The 26,521-nt window shown below is 42.8% G+C and overlaps 1 protein-coding gene across 2 annotated transcripts in view; it reads right to left on the minus strand.

Annotated features, from left to right (window-relative positions):
- Positions 1-26,521, minus strand: part of LOC148535103 (testis-expressed protein 2-like) — a 245,904-nt gene that overhangs the window by 38,492 nt on the left and 180,891 nt on the right. The window contains exons 3-6 of one of the 2 annotated variants that reach the window (XM_088464936.1): positions 17,221-17,424; positions 11,265-11,580; positions 10,931-11,169; positions 8,045-8,188 (exon numbers count right to left, since the gene is read on the minus strand). In XM_088464936.1, coding sequence (XP_088321062.1) covers positions 8,045-8,188; positions 10,931-11,169; positions 11,265-11,580; positions 17,221-17,424 — 903 coding nt within the window. Of the gene's footprint in view, positions 1-8,044; positions 8,192-10,930; positions 11,170-11,264; positions 11,581-17,220; positions 17,425-26,521 lie in introns of both variants that reach the window. The other variant, XM_088464935.1, reaches the window with a different exon arrangement.

Here is a 26,521-nt window from a genome sequence, read left to right on the forward strand (position 1 = left end):
TGCAAGGCACAGTGGAAGGCAGCTGAAAGTCTCTGCAGCTCTATCTGCTGGTCAGTGGTGGAACTGCAGCCTTTGTAGGTTATATGTGTAAGAGGGCATTTATGATGCTGCAAAAATGCGGGCACAGAGTTCCAGTGACATTTTTGTATGGCTCAGTTGGTAAACAGGACAGTATCTGTAGGCTGCAACAATTATCTCCTCTTGGGAGGAGCTGGGAAGTTTGGGGAGTTCCATGCTAAGCACAAATGTGCTTTGTAAGGTATAGATCCCAGAAGCAAATATTGGCCCTCATTCAGAGCCGCACGTTAACAACAGTACGCTCGTTGCGTTCCGATGTTGACTAACCGTGCATGCGTCGGTGTTACACTGCGCATGTGCGTACGGCAGATTGCGTTTTTTTTTTCTCTCGTTCCTAAAATAGCGTACAGGAAGTGACATGTCAAATGTGATTGACAGAACAGGGCGTTTTTGGGTGTTGACGGGGGTGGAGATGAAAAAACGCAGGCGTGGCGAGGCGTTTTTGGGGCGTACATACATTAGCAGATGCGAACGTCAAATGTGTTCGGACCGTCTCATACGTCACTGAAACATCCGCTTTCCCTTCCAAATGCTCGCACAGCTTAGGGTCAGGATTACTCGACCACATTGGCGATGGCCTTCTCCTCCGTCCCGGGACTCCACGATGGTGCTGCGATTAATCGCGGCTGGTCAGTAAAGTAATTAGTGTTGGATTGAAATCCGGCTTGGTATGTGTTTGGAAAGCAGTTTTTTGGGATAGCACAAAAGCGTACGCAGGTGGAAATCAGAGCTGCTAATGTCATGATTACACAATCAATTAGCGTACATTTTTGGGGTTTTATTTTGGCCACAATTTGTTGGTTATGGCCTATTGTAACAATAATGTCATCATCTTTTAATTAGCTCCCCTTTTTTTTGGTTTACTGTGGAATTTGCATCGCTATGTGATTTTTGAAACGTTCCTTAAAGAGGCCTTTTTTTTGTTTTAAGAGGGTCAGTTTTTGCCTTTAGGGCCAGGATTAAATGTAACCCATTTGTACAATAATGTCACAATACAATGTCAGTTTTTTGTTTTTAATTTATTGTTTAAACACAAACAAATTGGCCTAATAATTTGTTGCCTTTTTTTGTGGCAAAGATATTTGATAAAAAAAAAAAAAAAGCCATAACTGGTAACATAAACGTAAATACCAAAATTAAAAACATTTCACAAGAAAGGAGAGGGAAATTTTGACCAGAAAGGAATATGAGCCAAGCACAGAAGGAGTGTGGGAAAAGTCGCCATTGCTGTCACCGTTTTCTCGCCCGTTTGGCTGGGTGAGGGTGGGCGCCAGACCGGGTCCGGGATGCCATCGGGCTGGCCTGTCCAGAGGCAGATGTTGTGGCCTCTGGACTAGGCACAGGGCTAGGCACATTTGGAGGATTGGCTGATGTTGTGCCAGAGGTGGAGGATCCGGATGTTCCGGCAGGAAGGGAGGTCGGCTCCACCATGTGCTGGCGAACGAGCTGCTCCAGGGCATCGGCGATGCGGATGTTGGCCCTGGTATTTTCCGCCAGGGCCTGAGCAATGGTCACGTTGGCCGCAGCATTTTGCTCCAGGGCCTCAGCCACCCGTATCAGACTGGCGTCCATCCTCTGCAGAATCTCCGTATGGAAATCCGATTTAAAATTGAGTTCTGTGAGGAGGCCCACTGCCTGCGAGGGGGCACGCCCTGGACTGGCTTCTGCAGGGTCCTCAGCCGGATGTACTGGTTCCTCCCCTGCAGAGCCAGCAGAAATTCTGCGGCCAAGGCTCCCCTCTGGAGCAGACTCATCCGCCTCTGTCTCTGTTAGGAAATTTGAGAAAAGACTCACATTAGAATCTACATATTGGCACAATAGCATTTCAGAGTTGGTGACATCACAAGACTTACCTTGGCCAACATGAGGAGCCGCAAAGTCTGGCATGTCCGTATCCATGTTGGACACGCCAAACACCTCCACAGCCTGCACACACCCCTGTGCCATCTCTTCTAAGTCTGTCAACTCCAATGACACAGGGGTGGGACCCCCACCTGTCCCCCTTGCATGCCTAGCCCTGTCGGCAAGTTTTTGTTTGAGACGATATTTGAAGTCTGCCCATCTGTGGAATGAAATTGGAACCATTATCCTTTTTTTTACAATGGGGTTTGTTTATAGGATGGGAAAGTGTTTACTTACCGCCGTTTGACATCCCGGGCTAGACGGACATAATCACCCACCCTATTGACAGCAACGGCGACCTCCTCCCACATTCTCCACTTCTGGCTTTGGCTCATATTCCTGGCTGCCTGGGGCAGGATGTCAATGCACTTCTGGATCAAAACCTCCATCTCCTTGCTTGTGAAATGTGGCTGCCTTTTTTTTTTGGCAGCTTTGGCGGGTTGATTGGGGCCAGCAGTCTCTTCCATGTCATCCTCCTCACCTATTTGGGTAAATATGCAGATTTAGCCACTTCACAACTTGACCAATATATTTGTTTTAAAATAATCATGGAGACAAAATGCATGAAGGCCTTACCGCCGGATTTTTGGCCATTGTTTCCCTGGTCTGAAGCCATGTTTCTGCTTCCAGAATGAAATCAACCAGAAATTCAATGTGATTTCGTGACGTATTTATACATGCGTCCTTTGTTTGCGGCCGCATCATTGATTGTGCGTCCCTATGATTCATCCTTAATTTGTGCGGGAAAATAAACACTATTTATGGCTTGGTGTGTGTGGAGTCGAGGTGGGGTTGTTGGATTGTTGGCGGTTAAGTTGTTTGGATTTGGTTGTTTGCGGTTGGAGGATTTGGCAGAGTTGGTTTTTTGTTTGTTTTTGCTACAGTTCTTTTGTTTTTCCGTTCGCATTTTTTTCCTTTTTTCCACATCCTTTCCTGATTTGGTAAGTTTTGTGCAGTCAAATTTGTGGGCAATTGGTGTCTTCTTCTGTTTTGTGGTTAGTTAATTTTTTTAACACTCATTTCATCTTTTTTAGTTTTTTTTGGCTTTCGGACCCAAAGACGTTTTTTTGGGAAATCTTATATATTCGAGTTGGGTAAGTCCATTTTTTGTCTTGCATTTGCGAATTAATTACCGCATTTTTGACTGTTGGTGTAGTGACTTGCATTTGCGAATTAATTACCGCATTTTTGACTGTTGGTGTAGTGACTTGCATTTGCGAATTAATTACCGCATTTTTGACTGTTGGTGTAGTGACTTGCATTTGCGAATTAATTACCGCATTTTTGACTGTTGGTGTAGTGACTTGCATTTGCGAACTAATTAACGCATTTTTGGCGGCTTATTCATCATGTAATCCAGTTTTGCTTTTCCCTTTTCCATTTTTGGGGTCCATTTGAACCCTATTTGACGTACGGTGTGCAATGTCGTTTTCATCGATGGCCAAATGTGTGTTTCGGCTATTTTCTGTGTTGGCTTGCAACAATTTGAAAAAAAAAAATTCACCCTCTAAATTTTTGAAGTCTCATTTTTGGCTTTTTTACAGTTTATACGTATCATGACAATACCCCGGCATGTAAGCAGCTATGGATGGTATCAGAAAGCTAAGTTGTTTTTTCTTACTTTTGGGGTGGCTCAAAAGCCTTACATTGTAAACTTTGAATTTCAGGTAGATCTGGGGCGAATTGTTCTGGCCCTGCTCCCGGAAGACGACCAACCTCAAACTCGTCCCAGGCGTAGGCATCGTAGGCATGCAAGGCCCCAGATATTTCGAACACGTGTCACCCTTTTTGGAATGCCCGATGATGAGGTTTTAAGACGCTACCGTCTACCTCCCAAAATCATCATAGACACTCTCTCATTAATAGAAAGTGATCTTGAGCGGCAAATTGACAGTCCAACAGCAATACCACCACTGACGCAATTTATGGCGGTGTTACATTTCTGTGCCTCAGGATCGTTTCAAACAACGGTGGGAATAGTGGCGGGCATCTCCCAATCCTCCTTTTCCCGGATCCTGAGGGCAGTGATGGAGGCACTTTTCAAGCACCTCCATCATTTTATTAAAATGCCTTTGGATATGGGTGCCCTTAGTGTGGCCAAGGCCAATTTTTACCAAATAGCTGGCTTCCCACACATCATAGGGGTTGTGGATGGTACTCACATACCACTTCAGCCTCCAGCACGGCTGGAGGCAATATTTAGAAACCGTAAACACTATCACTCCCTGAATGTAATGGTGGTATGTGATGCCTCCCTCCAGATCCTGTCCCTGAATGCTAAATTACCCGGAAGTGCTCATGACTCCTTCGTCATCCGGCAATCAGGGATATGGCAGAAATTAACCAACCTACAAGCTGGTGATGCGTGGCTTCTGGGTAAGTGGAGACCTTTAGTACATAACAATGTTAAGCTTGATACACAGTGTTCCTGATGTGGTCTATTTTTGTTCACAGGAGACAGTGGATACCCTTGCATGTCCTGGCTGCTCACTCCTTATTTGGCTCCCACACCAGGGCCACAAAGTGCGTATAATTCCGCACTTACAGCCACCAGGCAAGTGGTGGAGCGCTGTATCGGCCTTTTAAAAGGCCGATTCAGATGCCTCCACCGCTCTGGTGGCGAGCTCATGTATGTGCCGGATATGGTGTCTAAAATTGTGGTCCTGTGTGGGATATTTCACAACATTGCCATAAGGAGTGGTGTCCCAATGCAGCCAGAGGATGCCTTACCTGAGGATGGCCCCCCCGAGGTTTTTTCGAAGGTCAGTATGTGGGGGGGCCATACGCGATGATGTGGTGGCCAGATTTTTTAGGTAAGTTTGAACAAAACTCCAGTGTTTATACCTAATGTGTTTGTGTTTGTTTGCGAACATCTAATTTATTTTTATTTTTCTCACCATCTTCTGTTTGTTCACATAATCTTTGGCACTCCAACGCTCACTACTTCCTGCTACCCTTACCAAACCTGGATCTGGTCCTTTTGGGCATATATTCTGGAACCCATATCGCAACGCCATGTTTGTGGAATCATGTTGGCATGGTCCTTCGTCAACCAGTTCTTGATTTTGTGTTTTTATTTAATTATTTCTTGGTATGTGTTGTATTTGAATTTATCACTGTGTTTTTTTTTTGGGAGTGACCACTTTGTTTTCTCTGTTATGTTGTGAATAAATGTTTGGAGAGTGAAATGGTCTTCCTTTTTTGGGACGTTAACAGCAAGTGTAACCAGGTTAACACAAGTTACATTTGACTAAGGGGTAATCCAGTACTGACGCCAGTTGAGCTAAACTGAAATATGTTTTCAGCTTCACAATCCACACCAAAAGGAAGCCTGGCCCAACCTTGGGATTTGTAAGATTGGCCTAAGCAGCTTGCGCACCAAGTAGGAACCTGGAAAATGTAGAAATATGTAATTGACACTACACCCAAAAAGGGAAATGACATTGTTACTGTTATGTGTTTCTTGTGTCTGTTTGACATACAAAGACAAAACACAATCTAACTTTTAAAAAAGGGAAATCCTTGCAGGAACAGTCTACTTATGTCAGGCTAAACTATCTTGGTTTGGGTTTTTAAAAATGAGCCACAACGTATATTTGTCTTAATAAATTTAATTGGAAAATAGAACAAAAATAAAAAAACTAATGCCGAAGGAGGCCAGACAGCCGGTCGAGGGCCACCAGAATGCCGATGACATGTTGGCGCATCTGCCCCACAACATCCGCCACCTCTTGCCGACGCCTCTGTTCCTCTGTGGGTGAGAAAAGTGTGTGGGTTAATACAACAATAGGGAATCCACATAAAAAAAAAAAAACACAACCAAATCACTCCTAAACCCAAAACCAAAAAAAAAAAGGGGGGGCTGGCAAAAATACAAGGCCTAGGTACAAATTCCCACAGGTATGATATGTGTATGTTTAAATCACCAGGAAGAGGTAAAGGCAAACCTTCACAATCACCAAAAGTCAAGCCACAAAAACACGAAGAAAGGCACGACACATGATTACATACAAACAGTTTGTGCTTTAAAAAAAAAAAAAAAAAAACATACCGGGAGACAAAACGGGAGCTCCGGGCAAACCTCCATGATCCTCCTCGGAGGATCCGTCATTACCCAAAGAATGGGGCGGAGTTATGATGGACTCCGGGGAGGGGGTAATTGGAAGAGGGGTGGGTGGAGGAGAGGGGGAAGTGGGACGGAGGGGAAGGAGGCCCGACATTTCCGGGAGAGGGTCTGGGAAGGATGGGGAGGAGTGGGGAATAGGGGAAAGATTTGGGGTGGAGTGTTGGCTGGGGGTTGGGGATAGTGGCCGGGAACGCCGTCTGGACGGACGGTGACGGCGGAGTCTTGGCTGTCCCCCTAAAATATGTCAAAGAAATTGCGTTTAGTTTATGGACAAATCCGGGCAACCAAACTAAAAATAAAAAAAAACAAAAAACAAATAAGCCAAATAGCAGTAGAATTAATAAATCAGAAATAGAGGGGAAACATGCACACGCAGATATGAGTACAAATAATAAATAGAACAGACAGGAAAACATGCACACGCAGATATGAGTACAAATAATAAATAGAACAGACAGGAAAACATGCACACGCAGATATGAGTACAAATAATAAATAGAACAGACAGGAAAACATGCACACGCAGATATGAGTACAAATAATAAATAGAACAGACAGGAAAACATGCACACGCAGATATGAGTACAAATAATAAATAGAACAGACAGGAAAACATGCACACGCAGATATGAGTACAAATAATAAATAGAACAGACAGGAAAACATGCACACGCAGATATGAGTACAAATAATAAATAGAACAGACAGGAAAACATGCACACGCAGATATGAGTACAAATAATAAATAGAACAGACAGGAAAACATGCACACGCAGTTTGCCCCACAAACACAAACATTAAAACCACAATACATAACACTTACTTGCCAGGATCTGCATGCGAAAGCATGCCAGCAAGCGGGGCGTTCGCCGTTGCAGGTCGGACCACCTGCGCTCCAGCTGCCCGATGTTGCGGCGTGAGCCGAAGGACCGCAGGCGGGACCGTGCCTCCGCATACGCGGAGCGCTTCTGCCGGTTGGTCATGGGTTGAGGCTGGCTGGTGATCCGGCGATCCATGACCTCCGTAAGCACCAGCAGCTCGCGCCTGGTGAATGCGGAGGCTCTCATGATGGCAATGGTGTTTTTCTTAAAAATCATTTTTGATAAAGTGTGTAAAAATTTTCTGATTGGCTAATGTATTTTGGAAATTAACAGGAGCAATTTTATTGGTTAGTGCATGAGTCATGTGTTCGACAGGGCCAGAAATCTCTGGAGAGTTAGGATAGGCTTGATGCAGTGACATGCGTAAGCAAATTTAAATAAAGAAATGAACCCAGGGAAATATGCGGGGATCCACAGCAATAGTACAATTGTTTAATTGTGGTTCACATGTTTTTTGAACAATAAAAGCGAATGTTTCATCCGTACGTATTCTGCGGGTAAACACAAACACGGACAAGAGTAAAGTTTCTTGCATTGTGTTGAAAAAAACAAACAATTAAGCTAATTGATACATTGATTGGCATGATACGATTGATGGAGGTAGGCAGAATAAAGGAGCAGGTAATCGACATCTGACAAGGCCACTTCCTGTTTATACTTGTGCGTGCGTTCCTTTCAAGCCATTTCGGGGATGTACGCTCGCTATTTTGTACGCTCGTTAGTTAGAGGAGGGGTCGTCAGAGTTTTGGGAGGAATTTTAGATGCGAACGAAAATACGAGCGAGCCATTGAATTTAAATATTTTTGTACGTACGCCTAACGTACGTGCGCCCGCTTGCGAGTGGGTCTGAATGAGGGCCATTATGTTTTGCTTTACAGCATCACTTTCCCTTTTAAAAAAAATGTCACTTTAAAACTTGCGGCTAAATCACTGATATCTCTGCACTTGCTGCGACCCGCAGGCTATTACATTTGGCCTATAATGTCTGATACCACAGCGATACTTCATAGAAAACAGCTTGAACACAGTGCATATCTATGTCTGCTAAGAATGCCACCTTGATTTTAGTGAGCTTTTTCTGTATTTTGTTGGCCACCATCTCCTCCCAATATTTCTCCCTCAGGAAGTCCCAGAAAGTCCGTCCAATGAAGGCGTTTATCCAGCAGACGTGAGGGTTACTGGAAGGAGAGAACTCCACAGGCTGCTGTGAGACAAAGGTGAGATGTTGGATTAGGCTGGAGACATTTGCTTATCAATCACACATAACACATAGCCGGGGGGGGGGACAGAGGAGTAGGGGGGGGGCAACTAAAGAGGTCTAGGGTTGTAAAAAACCTCAGCCTGGGCCTACATATAGCAACTATGCTGTGTTTGTGTCAGTGTATTAGAAACAGAAATCACAGAACATGACAACTTTTAGAGTATAGTGAAATATATCTGTAATAATACTCAGTTTTGTATATTTCGTCTTCCTGTCAAGTGTTAAAAAGTTTAAAAAAGTAATTTTGAGCAAAGCTGGGATTAGTGGTGCTCTCTACTGGCTGATAGCCCTCTCAGACATACTGAGATCTCACGTATGCCTGAAAGGTACCTACCCGGCAATTGACCAGGGAATTTCCCGGGAAATTACCCTGCTCATGTCTGAATGGTGCTGCCCGGGAATTTACTCCCGGGCTTCACCAAGCAGCTTGTGATTGGCTCAGGCTCGGCACCAGCGGCCTGCCTCCTCTAGTCACCGGTGGCACCAGTGGCCCGCCCCCCTCTAGTCACTGGCGGTAGCAGCGGGTCCTCCCCCTCTATTCACCAGAGGTAGCAGCGTCCCCTTCCCCCTCTATTCACCGGCGATAGCCGCGGGTCCTCCCCCTGTTGTCACTGACAGCAGCGGCCCCCTGTCCTCAGCACCATCAGGGAGACGGCTCTGCTCTGTCATGACACTTGCTGCATATGGGCAGGGCCGCCATCAGGGGGGGACTGCCGGGCCTCGAGTCCCGGGCCCGGAGAGAGCATAGACGGAGGGGGGCCCGGGAGGCTGCGGTGCTGCACCGGCAGCCATGGAGTACAGTTATATAATGCCTGACAGTCCCTGCATTAATTTAACAAATATGGTGCCGGCCGCGAGCCAGCTAAGGCTCGCGGACCGGCAGCCAATCAGGAGGGCCCGCTCCTGATTGGCTGGCGTCTGGCACCATCCAATCAAAGCTCCCCGGACCGGCAGCCAATCAGGAGCATCCGCTCCTGATTGGCTACCGATCCGCGAGCTTTGATTGGCTCGGGCCCGGCAGCCTATGGGAAATGCCGATGTGTGCAGCAGCAGTGGACACTACAGCTCTTCCAGTCACGATTCTGATATGCCATCAGCGCGCCGCTGTTTCTGGCTGCCAACTGAAGAAGCGCACACCAGGTACAGATATAGTGCCTGACTTTGCCCTGTGCTCCCCCTCCTGTTCCAGCCAACCCTCTCTACCATGTCCCCCTACTCTGCCCTGAGCCTCCCCAACTAGTCCAGCCAGCCTTCCCTGTCCCTCTCCTAGTCTAGACAGACTTCCCTGCCCTTCACCCCCCCCCCAGTCCAGACAGCCCTCCCTGCCCTTTGCTTCTCCCCCCTAGTCCAGCCAGCCATCCCTGTCCCCCCACCCAATTCAATCAGATTTTTCTGAATTTTTATGTGGGTCTAATTTTTTCAACTTATTTTATATATATATCCATCCATCCCCTCTCCCTGGGGGGGGGCCCCGTGTACTTTGTCAGTACCGGGCCCCACCATTTCTGATGGCAGCCCTGCATATGGGAGAGGAGCTGGGGAGAGAGAGAGAGGGAGTAGGGGCAGATATTTTCAGTGACCTGTCCCTCTGTCGCTTTTACCACCTGTCCTCTGCCACTTTCACCAACTGTCCCTCTGCAACTTTCACCAACTGTCACTCTGCCACTTTCACCAGCTGTCCCTCTGCCACTTTCACCAACTGTCCCTCTGCCACTTTCACCAACTGTCCCTCTGCCACTTTCACCAACTGTCCCTCTGCACCTTTCACCAGCTGTTCCTGTGTAAAACAATGAAAAACCCTGCTCATGTCTGAAAGGGGTCTACCTGGGAATTTCCCGGGTGTTAGCTGGGTCAGGGTAGGAAATTTTCTAGGAAAGGGGTATGACTAAGCATCTTTGCAAATTGTAAAGCAGGCTTATGGTTTGCAGCAATAAAACGGGAGGGGCAAAAGCAATAGTAAGCTCCGCCTACTTGAGTGTAATGGCGACATCATATCCCCGCCACTAGATGGTTACTGGGATAGACGGGGCTGTTTGCACTATGACGCTGCCCCACCTTGTGGCAGTTGTCTGCTGTCTCGGGAGATGGATGCACTGTGTTCTCTTAATTTGGGGTCTCCTGGACATTCTAGCTAGGGAAGATGTATCAAGCCTTGGAGAGAAATAAAGTGGAGAAGGTACCTCATCTTCCATTTATTGTCATTTCCAGCCTTGCATATTACTATGAACATGAGCAGTGTTGTAGAATTTTTTATCTGAATTTTTTTTTAAATATATTCTTACATATAATTGTTCTAGTTGCCATAAATTGTTCCTTACTGTGATTTCTGCCTATTTAATTTTTATTTGTGAACCACGAGTAGCGCCACCAGTAATACGACTCTGCCTAAGTGTGCACATGCAGACGTATGGATCAGTAGATCACAGGTTCTCAAACACGGTCCTCAGGACCCCAAACAGTGCATGTTTTCCAGGTCTCCTCACAGAATCACAAGGGAAATAGTTAGCTCCACCTGTGGATCTTTTAAAATGTGTCAGTGAGTAATGAGTACACCTGTGCAACTGCTGGATGACCTGGAAAACATGACCTGTGTGGGGTCCTGAGGATCAAGTTTGAGAACCACTGGATTAGATCAATAACATAACCACTGCAAAGTGTGACTATAGGTAAGTACAGGAGAACCTTTTTCCCCGGGGTGGGGCTGCTGGCATCGCTCTGATGGGGGCTGGGGATGGGGCTTGTTTTCTCTGTTGGGATGAAGCGGGATATGTAGGCTGTGTAGTCCAGGAGGATCTTCTGCCGGACTTTCCCTGCCAAGTCTCTTGGTTTAATCCCGTAGGGAATGTCCTCTGTGCTCTCCCCGCTGCTGTTACTGGTACCCCCCCAGCTGCACGGGCTCGACAGAGGGTTTGGCAGAGGCCCTGAGTGAGTTGGAAGCAGAAGAAGAGTCTTAGGGGACTTTAGCGAGAGTGCAACCACTGACTACTGGGTTACTCAGCAATCAGCCATCATTTACCTGTCTTGCTGTCACCTCTGCTGGCATCCGGCTTTCCATCCGTGGAGCCACGTGAGGCGCTTACTAGATGCTGATACCATTCCTCCTTGTCTCTGCCCGTTCTGCCAAACAGATATAATGTCCCTGCCTTGCTCTCCCCAGTTATCTTCTGGGAGTCTTCTGTATCCCGCAGCTGAGGTTCCCCGCTCTCAGGTTCAATGTCTCCTGGTTCCAGGGTCTGGAGGTCCAGATCTTCGCTCTCACAGAGCTGGATGCAGATCGGATACTTTTTGTTCCAAAGTCTTTTCTTTGCCAGTCCGAAGGGATACAGAAAGACCTATAACAATCACAATAACAATCGGGGGAGAGGGGTGATTCTGTTACAGGAACTGAGTGTATCATCTGCTACAGGAACTAAGTGTAACACAACAGAACTGAGATCATTTGAACACAAAACTACACCAATGGAAAGACAAAATGGCCATCTTTACAGGATATTGATTTACTGTCCAATCTACAATCAGCTTCTGTCACTTTATAGACTGTGCTTAGATAAATGACAGTTAGAAGCCGATTGGTTGCTATGGGCTTTTATTCCTCTCTAAGATTCGATATATATCCCCCTATAGCAGTGATTCCCAACCTTGGTCCTCAAGGCACACTAACAGTCCTGGTTTTAGTGATATCCATGCTTAAGCACAGATGGTTAAATCAAAATAACTGAGGTTCTAATTAAGTCACCTGTGCTCAACTATGGCTATCCTTAAAACTTGGACTGTTAGTGTGCCTTGAGGACCGTGGTTGGGAACCCCTGCCCTATAGGTTAAAATAAAAAATGATCTATTTCCACCTTGCTACACTATAACCATATCGGAGTGAACACAGAGGGGAGATCCAATTAGTAAGCAAGTACAGTATGAATATATCGAATGAAGTAATCGGTTGCACCAGACACCTAGTATGCCCTTATATTATTATCTCAGAACCCCACAAAAATTACTCTCTCTCCTATGGAAAAGTGGGGGTGCTACCGCGGACAATATGTAATATCAAGAATTGATAAGAAAAAGAAAGAAATGTCCATAGCAGTGCACTTCAACAAAAAAAGATACATAAAATATAACTTTTAATGGTTTGATACATAATATTTAGGAATTAAAAAGTGAAATATTAAAAGGGGGGGGGTAAGTGTATGTAATGTACGTGAATGTGTAAATAAAATGCGTGCGCTCCTGATCCACTGGATGTCCAGATGTAAATATCAACAATTATTAGACATGTATATTGAACAGGTAAAGATCGTATCCCCTTAATGATATGATTCACAAGTGAGATGGATGTATGATCTATATCAGATATAGATTATATTTAAACAGTGTGAGGGACAGCGTCCTTTTATAACTCTGTAGACATTAATATCTGGTCATTTTTATATATCAAAACAAACGTTTGACTGTATCCACTGTTACCAAGTGAGTAGTTCTTCCTCTGATATTATATATCACACATTGTATCTAGATTGTATCATAAACAATGTATAAAGAATATCTTTTCACTGTTCAAAAAAGCACATATACTGGAGAGTAATTCTCCTATTGATATAATCATTAACCGGTTTTCACCGTATTCCTTCTCCAATCTAAATGAACAGTTCACTCTTTATAAAATAATATCATGCACAGCTAGTAGGATTCTTTGTGTGCACATATGGAGTTCCTTTACTTCTGTTATTAAACCTATTATTGTCCCATCATACAGACTGTGTGGTTCGTCTTTATAATTATCACTCTTATAGTGATGAGATCTTATGCTTATATCATGGACATTTCAACCTCTTAAATATCCTATAGTTTTAATATGGTCATGTTCCTCTCACAGGGATTTCTGACCTTATTTCTTATATCATATATCACATATCCTCTCATCATTGTATGTGCAAATATTGCTGGGAAATACTTTATGCAAATGTTAAGTATCTTTATTTCCACTGCCCTATTCCAACCACAGATCTCTATGTGCTGAAATACATATCCGGGGGGGTCCCCTCCTTGATATATGGATGCACTGAGTAACTATGTTAGGGATGGTTAATAGTGTTTGTACACTTTATCAAGCTATCCAGCGAAACGCCGCGTCGGTCAGCGGCGCTCCGTACATTGTGATGTCCTAAATATGATATGATACGCTACTAGTGAGCGCTGAGAGATTAGGAATGCCTACCTAACAATGACTAAAATATGTATGCAGCAGCGCAACCAGTAGGAGATTGCTGTTGAAATATATACAGAGACATGTGTATTGCAGTGTAATCAATGAGAGGCTGCCGTGGTTAAACTTATGTGTAATGGAAACACAAGTCTGAAATAACGATAAAGTGTACAAACACTATTAACCATCACTAACACAGTTACTCAGTGCAACCATATATCAAGGAGGGGACCCCCCCCCCCCCCCCCGGATATGTATTTCAGCACATAGAGATCTGTGGTTGGAATAGGGCAGTGGAAATAAAGATACTCAACATTTGCATAAAGTATTTCCCAGCAATATTTGCACATACAATGATGAGAGGATATGTGATATATGATATAAGAAATAAGGTCAGAAATCCCTGTGAGAGGAACATGACCATATTAAAACTATAGGATATTTAAGAGGATGAAATGTCCATGATATAAGCATAAGATCTCATCACTATAAGAGTGATAATTATAAAGACGAACCACACAGTCTGTATGAGGGGACAATAATAGGCTTAATAATAGAAGTAAAGGAACTCCATATGTGCACACAAAGAATCCTACTAGCTGTGCATGATATTATTTTATAAAGAGTGAACTGTTCATTTAGATTGGAGAAGGAATACAGTGAAAACCGGTTAATGATTATATCAATAGGAGAATTACTCTCCAGTATATGTGCTTTTTTGAACAGTGAAAAGATATTCTTTATACATTGTTTATGATACAATCTAGATACATTGTGTGATATATGATATCAGAGGAAGAACTACCCACTTTGTAACAGTGGATACTGTCAAACGTTTGTTTTGATATATAAAAATGACCAGATATTAATGTCTACAGAGTTATAAAAGGACGCTGTCCCTCACACTGTTTAAATATAATCTATATCTGATATAGATCATACATCCATCTCACTTGTGAATCATATCATTAAGGGGATACGATCTTTACCTGTTCAATATACATGTCTAATAATTGTTGATATTTACATCTGGACATCCAGTGGATCAGGAGCGCACGCATTTTATTTACACATTCACGTACATTACATACACTAACCCCCCCCCTTTTAATATTTCGCTTTTTAATTCCTAAATATTATGTATCAAACCATTAAAAGTTATATTTTATGTATCATTTTTTTGTTGAAGTGCACTGCTATGGACATTTCTTTCTTTTTCTTATCAATTCTTCACAGTACGAATATAACATTCGGTCTACACAGGAAAATAAACTACAGTATAATATACAGAATCTGTCACACTGCTTCCTCAGCAGAGAAATGCACCATAGTTTTCATTGTAACAGTGCCCCCAGTGGGCAACCATGGTAGGACACCTGTCTGCACTACGTAACCACTGACCCAAGCAACCGTCAAGACGTGTCAGGATGGAATGAGAAAAGCTAAACAATTCATATTTTTTCCTATAAAAGTAGCTGACTTTATAAATCTTTTATTATAAATATAATATTTTTTTTAACAGTATATAATCAGAGATGATTGTTATTGAATTTCACTAATTTTAGACTTTGAGAGGATCCCTACTGTGCTTTATCATGCAGTCTGATATACAGGAAGAATAAATGCTTCCCCCGCTGCAATATATCTGAATGTAGCTCACTATCATTCCAACGTCCACTTTGGTATTTGTGCCTCCACAACAGGCATGCCACAGGCGGTATTTATAGGCCTGTGTGAGGCCCACTCCCTCCTAGTCTGCACTTAGCTCTAGTATTTGTTTTCGTTACTCAACAAATCTTAGTTGAAAGAGTGGGAGATGTACTAAGCCTTGCAGCGAGATAAAGTACCAACCAATCAGCTCCTAACTGACATGTTACAGGCTGTGTTTGAAAAATGACAGTCAGGAGCTGATTGGGCGGTACTTTATCTCTTTCCAAGGGTCAGTACCGGGTATTCTGCAAATTAGCAAAGCAGTCATAAAGTATATTTTCATAAGTGTCACTTATTTCTTTTGCCATCGATAGCAACAAACTGGGCAGTTCCTCGATTTGCTGCAGCATCCGGTTACGGTTATCATCTCAATGGCTTAATCCGAATTAGCAGACGTTCGCTTCTGCCTCCTGTCTGGTTACAAATTCAGCATTTACTGGCACATTAGAGCATTCTCCTCAACTCTCTGCCAGAAGACAAGCTCATCATTTAGGCCGGGTACACATCAGAACAGCGTTTATCCCAGCCGACCCGACACCTGATGGAAGGATATATCGGGCGGCCGTACACACTGCGCGATTCGGTGTATCCTTCCATTCCGCATTCACCTGTGTCCCGTCGTTAGCGTCGTCCCCCCATCTGACATGCAGCACATCAGATGGCACGCCGCCGCTGACGATGCACGGGAACGCGCGATATAGATGATATATCATACTGATCCACATCGGAACGATATATCGTCCAATATATCGCCTGATATGTACCCGGCCTTACTGACACAATAAAGGTAACTTCTGTTTTTCTTTGTTTCTCTCCGCTGTAAGTCACCTCCTAGGGCCAGTTTATTAAGAGAGGAGGGGGCTCATGTGCAGTTTCTGTGCGGGCCCCCTTTTTTCTTGCGGCGCAGTTGGCGCTGGTGCTGTACCGCAGACTACTGTGCATGTGCAGGACCTCGGGAACATGGTGCTCTACTGCGTATGCGCTAAACTCCGGGAAAATGGTTGCTTCCCCATTTTCCTGGTCATTTCTGAAGCGGAGGCCTTCAGAAACAGCTTTTCAGAAAATAGATACTTTTCCCTATCTGTCCTAACGTACCGCAGCTGGAATCTGTGCTGCGCATACGCCGTTACGTTCACAAAAGCGGCGCATGCGCAGCAGTGATTATAGCTGCGGTAATTCTGTGTGTCCCCCTTCCCCCTCCCTCCCTCCTTCCGCTTCCCTCTCCTACCTACCTGGCCGCCTGGTACACAGGCTGCAGCCGCGGACCGCGGACCCCGGACCTCCCGTCTGAAGATTTTTTTATTTATTTTTAACTTTATTGTGGAGTTTTTTTTTCTAAACTTCAAAAAAAAAAACTTTAACATGTTCTCCCTGCCGCAAAGGCTGCTGCTGTTGCTGCCGGGTAGCTTCTCCCCGCCGTTCCCCGGTGCAGTTAATTGAAGAAGCACTTACAAGTGCCACCGGGGAACAGAGGGGAGACGCTACCCGGCAGCAGCATTGCGGAGGGGAGAACACACAGCGCAGCAGCCGGAGCGATGGAGGGAGTCCGAGGAGGACCTGCCCAGCTGAAAGCAGGTAAGTGTAACCCGTTAAACGCCATCTGAGAGTGGCGCATAGTAATACCATCATAGATTATACACCTTGGGGCTATTTCAAACACAGTAGCGTTCAGGCTTGGCTTAGTGGACCAGGAGCGTATCTATAATGAGTGCAGGGTGAGTGGTCCACACGGGTCCCTGGGTCCAGGGGGTCCCACACCGCACAACCTTCACCCACTAACTTTTTATACTTACCTGCCCGTTGCAGAGCAGCAAAAGTCACAGGAAAATGGCGGTGGCAGACATTTTCCCAGTGACTCGCGCATGCGCAGTACTGCTGTCCCCGGGAAAACAGCGTGTAGCCAGGATCTACTGCCACTGCTGCACCGCAAGAGAAAGGAGGGGGCCCGCACTGAGTCTGCACAGAAGGGGCCACCTCCTCTCTTAAAACGCCCCTGTAGTGAACTAGTATGCAGCTATACACACATCACACTGCCATTGCCTTGCGCTCTACCTCTTACCTGGGCATGGGTCAAGTCACTGGTCTCATGATGGACAAACGAGTCAGCCTCCGGGATCTCTTCGCCAAAGGTGGACCTTCGAGGCAGGTTGCTCTTGGGATAACAGCGTTTTAAGGTTGTCCCATCCAATATCACAAACACAGAGTGGGTGAGAGCTGGGTGATAGGTCTCAGGGTCATAAGAAAATATTTCATTCATCCATCCCTGCGAGCCAATAAAGAAATGTATTATCTCATCGATTACATTACATTACATTCAGGCGCCGCTGTCCAGATTTTTACAGTTGTTAAAACAAAATGAACCGCCTAGCCCCCCCTCCGTCATTACCACCCCCAAAAGCTGACTACCTGTCACTCACATATACTCCTTTGACCCTGACAAGAAAATACCGGGTTTTTGCACATGAACGCGAATCAACCCAGGATTTTTGTCAGTGGAAACTGCTCAACCCGGATCCAACACGGGTAGCTTGCAAGGTTGGGCACGGGTTGTTCCCATGTCACCCTGCAGTGTAAATGGCATGACCCGGGTTGGCGCCGCAGTGTGAAAGGGGACGGTCCCGGGTCTGATCCGGGTTGGAAACATGTTCCAAAACCCGGGTCAGACCCGGGACTTTGGTGTAAAAGGGGTATTAGCAATGGTTCTTCTATGTGTGCGTGATCGCTAATCTATTGCCACACTGGGCATTGCCGCTCCGGTGCATGCGCTATGACAAACAATCGCTCCTTTAACACAAAAAACAACAACTTTGTGTCCATACATACGTTAATCAGGCCCATAGTGTATACTGTACGTGAGTACACAGCAGCTTTTGTTTGTGAAAATGGTGCATGATAATGATATAGGACATTTAATTGTTGTGCTGCAGTAACATTTTTAAATGTATTCCAGTAACGTGTACCCTGTTGATGATATCGCCCCTCAGCTCTGAAATGCCAACAACAGCAGCTCGCGCCCACTCAGCTGTGCCAGCCGCCCTTTGTACGCAGTCTGTGTGCATGGCTAAACGACATTTCTGAGAAAGGAGCATGAAGGGACTGAGATTGTGTGCAGTCATCCTTACAATTACTTCATGCCGGAGTATTTTTCATCATCCAGGAGGATGACATCCAACAGACAGTTCTGCAGTGAGCAGTTTATTACACGAGGACAAAAAATAAACCTAATTAACAGCGGGAGGCAATCTGCAGTTTGCCTGTCTGTGATATCACTGAGAGAAATGTAACTAAGCTACGTAAAAAGTAATCTATGGATAATGCCAAAATATCCTAAGGCAAAAATATATATCTGTCCCATTTTATATGGGAAAGTCACAAATTTATTGGACTGTCCCCTTGGTCGAGACTTTAGATCGAACTGGAGGATTATTAGGAGGTATGCTCAATAGTACCCATAGCAAAACTTTAGGGGACCTATCAAGGCTCCTCCAGCCTCAGAACAGCCCATGAGTCTATTAAGTATTGTGTGAATGTCAATATTCCCGCTGTGGTTCATGTTATACAATGTTTGGGGTTTGGTATGTTTTGTCGACAATCACAATGTCGGCAGTCATTATGCAGACACCATAAAAGGTGCCGACAACTTGTCGACAGGGCAAAATGTTGATATGTTCGGACTGATGACAAGCACAGCGTGTAGACTTGCAAAATGTCAACACTGACAAAATGGTACGTGTTTTCGAAATGTCGTCAGCCAACGTGTCGACAGGTACATAATGCTGACACTCAATTTTAAGCCTAACCCCTTACCCTAAAAACAACTAACATTTTGACTGTCATTTAATGTGTCAACATTTTGACTGTGTCGACATTTTGCAGGTGCAGACATGTTGGGTGTCAACATTTTAACCATGTGTACAGTAGGACATTCTTTATGGTGTCGACCTTTTGACTGTCAGCATTGTGACTGCATCCCAATGCTTGTCACCTGGCTCGGGGCTGTTATTGGATCGTCTATGGTTCCTTATTGTTTAGTGCTTACAAAGGAAATTGTCCCGCTTATTTGTTCCTTTCTATACATAGTGTCTGTAGAGAGGATTTAAGCACTGACAAGCCACTTAGGAAGACACCTACTACAGAGTTGGGGACATCACCCCCTGTAAGAACCCACTGCCCCCAGTCTGAATATACAGAAAAGAGATGCATCATTACAAAGTAAAACATATGGTCACCATACTGTTTTTTTATGAATTTAACTAACATTATTTTGCACAGTATACTCAATCACCGTTGGAGATGGGGCAACTGGGTCTCATTACAGAACGTTTATCACCCGACATGGGCGCTACATGTCAGGCTCAGGTCCCCAAATCTCATTTCCGCCAATGAACTGTTCCAGACAGATAAATGCAGAGATTCCAGATAGCCCAGATACCACCCAGCTGTGCAGGGACCTACTGAGAATCTGGCACACGCACCATCTGTATTACTGCAGGCCTGGGGGCACAAACCAGCCACCCAGAGCCGTAATGACCAACCACAGGGTGCAGCCAGCCAGACAACACTATCACCAGCGCGAGACAGAAGGTATTAAGAGGACAGAATAGTGACCTATGGGAAGCAGTGGCTGCATCGGGAGGACACAGTGATGGCCATTTCTACTGCTGTTCTTCTCACTGTGCATGACTTATACTGTGCAATACTATAGCTCTGTATCTCACTGTGCATTACTAATACTGTGCAATACTATAGCTCTGTATCTCACTGTGCATTACTAATACTGTGCAATACTATAGCTCTGTATCTCACTGTGCATTACTAATACTGTGCAATACTATAGTTCTGTATCTCACTGTGCATTACTAATACTGTGCAATACTATAGCTCTGTATTTCACTGTGCATTACTAATACTGTGCAATACTATAGCTCTGTATCTCACTGTGCATGACTAATACTGTGCAATACTATAGCTCTGTATCTCACTGTGCATTACTAATACTGTGCAATACTATAGCTCTGTATCTCACTGTGCATTACTAATACTGTGCAATACTATAGCTCTGTATCTCACTGTGCATAACTAATACTGTGCAATACTATAGTTCTGTATCTCACTGTGCATGACTAATACTGTGCAATACTATAGCTCTGTATCTCACTGTGCATGAATTATACTGTGCAATACTATAGCTCTGTATCTCACTGTGCATTACTAATACTGTGCAATACTATAGCTCTGTATCTCACTGTGCATTACTAATACTGTGCAATACTATAGCTCTGTATCTCACTGTGCATAACTAATACTGTGCAATACTATAGTTCTGTATCTCACTGTGCATGACTAATACTGTGCAATACTATAGCTCTGTATCTCACTGTGCATGAATTATACTGTGCAATACTACAGTTCTGTATCTCACTGTGCATGACTAATACTGTGCAATACTATAGTTCTGTATCTCACTGTGCATTACTAATACTGTGCAATACTATAGTTCTGTATCTCACTGTGCATGACTTATACTGTGCAATACTATAGTTCTGTATCTCACTGTGCATGACTTATACTGTGCAATACTATAGTTCTGTATCTCACTGTGCATGACTAATACTGTGCAATACTATAGCTGTGTATCTCACTGTGCATGACTAATACTGTGCAATACTATAGCTCTGTATCTCACTGTGCATGACTTATACTGTGCAATACTATAGCTCTGTATCTCACTATGCATTACTAATACTGTGCAATACTAAAGCTCTGTATCTCACTGTGCATGACTAATACTGTGCAATATTATAGCTCTGTATCTCACTGTGTATGACTAATACTGTGCAATACTATAGCTCTGTATCTCACTGTGTATGACTAATACTGTGCAATACTATAGCTCTGTATCTCACTGTACATTACTAATACTGTGCAATACTATAGCTCTGTATCTCCCTGTACATTACTAATACTGTGCAATACTATAGCTCTGTATCTCACTGTACATTACTAATACTGTGCAATACTATAGCTCTGTATCTCACTGTACATTACTAATACTGTGCAATACTATAGCTCTGTATCTCACTGTGCATGACTAATACTGTGCAATACTATAGTTCTGTATCTCACTGTGCATGACTAATACTGTGCAATACTATAGCTGTGTATCTCACTGTGCATTACTAATACTGTGCAATACTATAGCTCTGTATCTCACTGTACATTACTAATACTGTGCAATACTATAGCTCTGTATCTCACTGTGCATTACTAATACTGTGCAATACTATAGCTCTGTATCTCACTGTGCATTACTAATACTGTGCAATACTATAGCTCTGTATCTCACTGTGCATTACTAATACTGTGCAATACTATAGCTCTGTATCTCACTGTGCATTACTAATACTGTGCAATACTATAGCTCTGTATCTCACTGTGTATGACTAATACTGTGCAATACTATAGTTCTGTATCTCACTGTGCATTACTAATACTGTGCAATACTATAGCTGTGTATCTCACTGTGCATTACTAATACTGTGCAATACTATAGCTCTGTATCTCACTGTACATTACTAATACTGTGCAATACTATAGCTCTGTATCTCACTGTGCATTACTAATACTGTGCAATACTATAGCTCTGTATCTCACTGTGCATTACTAATACTGTGCAATACTGTAGCTCTGTATCTCACTGTGCATTACTTATACTGTGCAATACTGTAGCTGTGTATCTCACTGTGCATTACTAATACTGTGCAATACTATAGCTCTGTATCTCACTGTGCATTACTAATACTGTGCAATACTATAGCTGTGTATCTCACTGTGCATTACTAATACTGTGTAATACTATAGCTGTGTATCTCACTGTGCATTACTAATACTGTGTAATACTATAGCTGTGTATCTCACTGTGCATTACTAATACTGTGCAATACTAAAGCTCTGTATCTCACTGTGCATGAATTATACTGTGCAATACTATAGCTGTGTATCTCACTGTGCATGACTAACACTGTGCAATACTATAGCTCTGTATCTCGCTGTGCATTACTAATACTGTGCAATACTATAGCTCTGTATGTCACTGTGCATGACTTATACTGTGCAATACTATAGCTGTGTATCTCACTGTGCATGACTTATACTGTGCAATACTATAGCTCTGTATCTCACTGTGCATTACTAATACTGTGCAGTACTATACCTCTGTATCTCAATGTGCATTACTAATACTGTGCAATACTATAGCTCTGTATCTCACTGTGCATGACCAATACTGTGCAATACTATAGCTGTGTATCTCACTGTGCATTACTAATACTGTGCAATACTATAGCTCTGTATCTCACTGTGCATTACTAATACTGTGTAATACTATAGCTCTGTATCTCACTGTGCATTACTAATACTGTGCAATACTATAGCTCTGTATCTCACTGTGCATTACTAATACTGTGCAATACTATAGCTCTGTATCTCACTGTGCATGACTTATACTGTGCAATACTATAGCTCTGTATCTCACTGTGCATTACTAATACTGTGCAATACTATAGCTCTGTATCTCACTGTGCATTACTAATACTGTGCAATACTATAGCTCTGTATCTCACTGTGCATTACTAATACTGTGCAATACTATAGCTCTGTATCTCACTGTGCATTACTTATACTGTGCAATACTGTAGCTGTGTATCTCACTGTGCATTACTAATACTGTGCAATACTATAGCTCTGTATCTCACTGTGCATGAATTATACTGTGCAATACTATAGCTGTGTATCTCACTGTGCATGACTAACACTGTGCAATACTATAGCTCTGTATCTCACTGTGCATTACTAATACTGTGCAATACTATAGCTCTGTATCTCACTGTGCATGACTTATACTGTGCAATACTATAGCTCTGTATCTCACTGTGCATGACTTATACTGTGCAATACTATAGCTGTGTATCTCACTGTGCATGACTTATACTGTGCAATACTATAGCTCTGTATCTCACTGTGCATTACTAATACTGTGCAGTACTATAGTTCTGTATCTCACTGTGCATTACTAATACTGAGCAATACTATAGCTCTGTATCTCACTGTGCATGAATTATACTGTGCAATACTATAGCTCTGTATCTCATTGTGCATTACTAATACTGTGCAATACTATAGCTCTGTGTCTCACTGTGCATGACTTATGCTGTGAAATACTATAGCTCTGTATCTCACTGTGCATTACTAATACTGTGCAATACTATAGTTCTGTATCTCACTGTGCATTACTAATACTGTGCAATACTATAGCTCTGTATCTCACTGTGCATGACTAATACTGTGCAATACTATAGCTCTGTATCTCACTGTGCATGACTAATACTGTGCAATACTATAGCTCTGTATCTCACTGTGCATGACTAATACTGTGCAATACTATAGTTCTGTATCTCCCTGTGCATGAATTATACTGTGCAGTACTATAGCTCTGTATCTCACTGTGTATGACTTATACTGTGCAATACTATAGCTGTGTATCTCACTGTGCATTACTAATACTGTGCAATACTATACCTCTGTATCTCACTGTGCATTACTAATACTGTGCAATACTATAGCTGTGTATCTCACTGTGCATTACTAATACTGTGCAATACTATAGCTCTGTATCTCACTGTGCATTACTAATACTGTGTAATACTATAGCTCTGTATCTCACTGTGCATTACTAATACTGTGCAATACTATAGCTCTGTATCTCACTGTGCATTACTAATACTGTGCAATACTATAGCTCTGTATCTCACTGTACATTACTAATACTGTGCAATACTATAGCTCTGTATCTCACTGTGCATTACTAATACAGTGCAATACTATAGCTCTGTATCTCACTGTGCATTACTAATACTGTGCAATACTATAGCTCTGTATCTCACTGTGCATTACTTATACTGTGCAATACTGTAGCTGTGTATCTCACTGTGCATTACTAATACTGTGCAATACTATAGCTCTGTATCTCACTGTGCATGAATTATACTGTGCAATACTATAGCTGTGTATCTCACTGTGCATGACTAACACTGTGCAATACTATAGCTCTGTATCTCACTGTGCATTACTAATACTGTGCAATACTATAGCTCTGTATCTCACTGTGCATGACTTATACTGTGCAATACTATAGCTGTGTATCTCACTGTGCATGACTTATACTGTGCAATACTATAGCTCTGTATCTCACTGTGCATTACTAATACTGTGCAGTACTATACCTCTGTATCTCACTGTGCATTACTAATACTGTGCAATACTATAGCTCTGTATCTCACTGTGCATAACTAATACTGTGCAATACTATAGCTGTGTAGCTCACTGTGCATTACTAATACTGTGCAATACTATAGCTCTGTATCTCACTGTGCATTACTAATACTGTGTAATACTATAGCTCTGTATCTCACTGTGCATTACTAATACTGTGCAATACTATAGCTCTGTATCTCACTGTGCATTACTAATACTGTGCAATACTATAGCTCTGTATCTCACTGTGCATGACTTATACTGTGCAATACTATAGCTCTGTATCTCACTGTGCATTACTAATACTGTGCAATACTATAGCTCTGTATCTCACTGTGCATTACTAATACTGTGCAATACTATAGCTCTGTATCTCACTGTGCATTACTAATACTGTGCAATACTATAGCTCTGTATCTCACTGTGCATTACTTATACTGTGCAATACTGTAGCTGTGTATCTCACTGTGCATTACTAATACTGTGCAATACTATAGCTCTGTATCTCACTGTGCATGAATTATACTGTGCAATACTATAGCTCTGTATCTCACTGTGCATTACTAATACTGTGCAATACTATAGCTCTGTATCTCACTGTGCATGACTAATACTGTGCAATACTATAGCTCTGTATCTCACTGTGCATTACTAATACTGTGCAATACTATAGCTCTGTATCTCACTGTGCATTACTAATACTGTGCAATACTATAGCTCTGTATCTCACTGTGCATAACTAATACTGTGCAATACTATAGTTCTGTATCTCACTGTGCATGACTAATACTGTGCAATACTATAGCTCTGTATCTCACTGTGCATGAATTATACTGTGCAATACTATAGCTCTGTATCTCACTGTGCATTACTAATACTGTGCAATACTATAGCTCTGTATCTCACTGTGCATTACTAATACTGTGCAATACTATAGCTCTGTATCTCACTGTGCATAACTAATACTGTGCAATACTATAGTTCTGTATCTCACTGTGCATGACTAATACTGTGCAATACTATAGCTCTGTATCTCACTGTGCATGAATTATACTGTGCAATACTACAGTTCTGTATCTCACTGTGCATGACTAATACTGTGCAATACTATAGTTCTGTATCTCACTGTGCATTACTAATACTGTGCAATACTATAGTTCTGTATCTCACTGTGCATGACTTATACTGTGCAATACTATAGTTCTGTATCTCACTGTGCATGACTTATACTGTGCAATACTATAGTTCTGTATCTCACTGTGCATGACTAATACTGTGCAATACTATAGCTGTGTATCTCACTGTGCATGACTAATACTGTGCAATACTATAGCTCTGTATCTCACTGTGCATGACTTATACTGTGCAATACTATAGCTCTGTATCTCACTATGCATTACTAATACTGTGCAATACTAAAGCTCTGTATCTCACTGTGCATGACTAATACTGTGCAATATTATAGCTCTGTATCTCACTGTGTATGACTAATACTGTGCAATACTATAGCTCTGTATCTCACTGTGTATGACTAATACTGTGCAATACTATAGCTCTGTATCTCACTGTACATTACTAATACTGTGCAATACTATAGCTCTGTATCTCCCTGTACATTACTAATACTGTGCAATACTATAGCTCTGTATCTCACTGTACATTACTAATACTGTGCAATACTATAGCTCTGTATCTCACTGTACATTACTAATACTGTGCAATACTATAGCTCTGTATCTCACTGTGCATGACTAATACTGTGCAATACTATAGTTCTGTATCTCACTGTGCATGACTAATACTGTGCAATACTATAGCTGTGTATCTCACTGTGCATTACTAATACTGTGCAATACTATAGCTCTGTATCTCACTGTACATTACTAATACTGTGCAATACTATAGCTCTGTATCTCACTGTGCATTACTAATACTGTGCAATACTATAGCTCTGTATCTCACTGTGCATTACTAATACTGTGCAATACTATAGCTCTGTATCTCACTGTGCATTACTAATACTGTGCAATACTATAGCTCTGTATCTC

This window comes from Taudactylus pleione, unplaced genomic scaffold, assembly GCF_031769625.1.
Source record: "Taudactylus pleione unplaced genomic scaffold, aTauple2 ptg000061l, whole genome shotgun sequence".
Classification (NCBI taxonomy): Eukaryota; Metazoa; Chordata; class Amphibia; order Anura; family Myobatrachidae; genus Taudactylus; species Taudactylus pleione.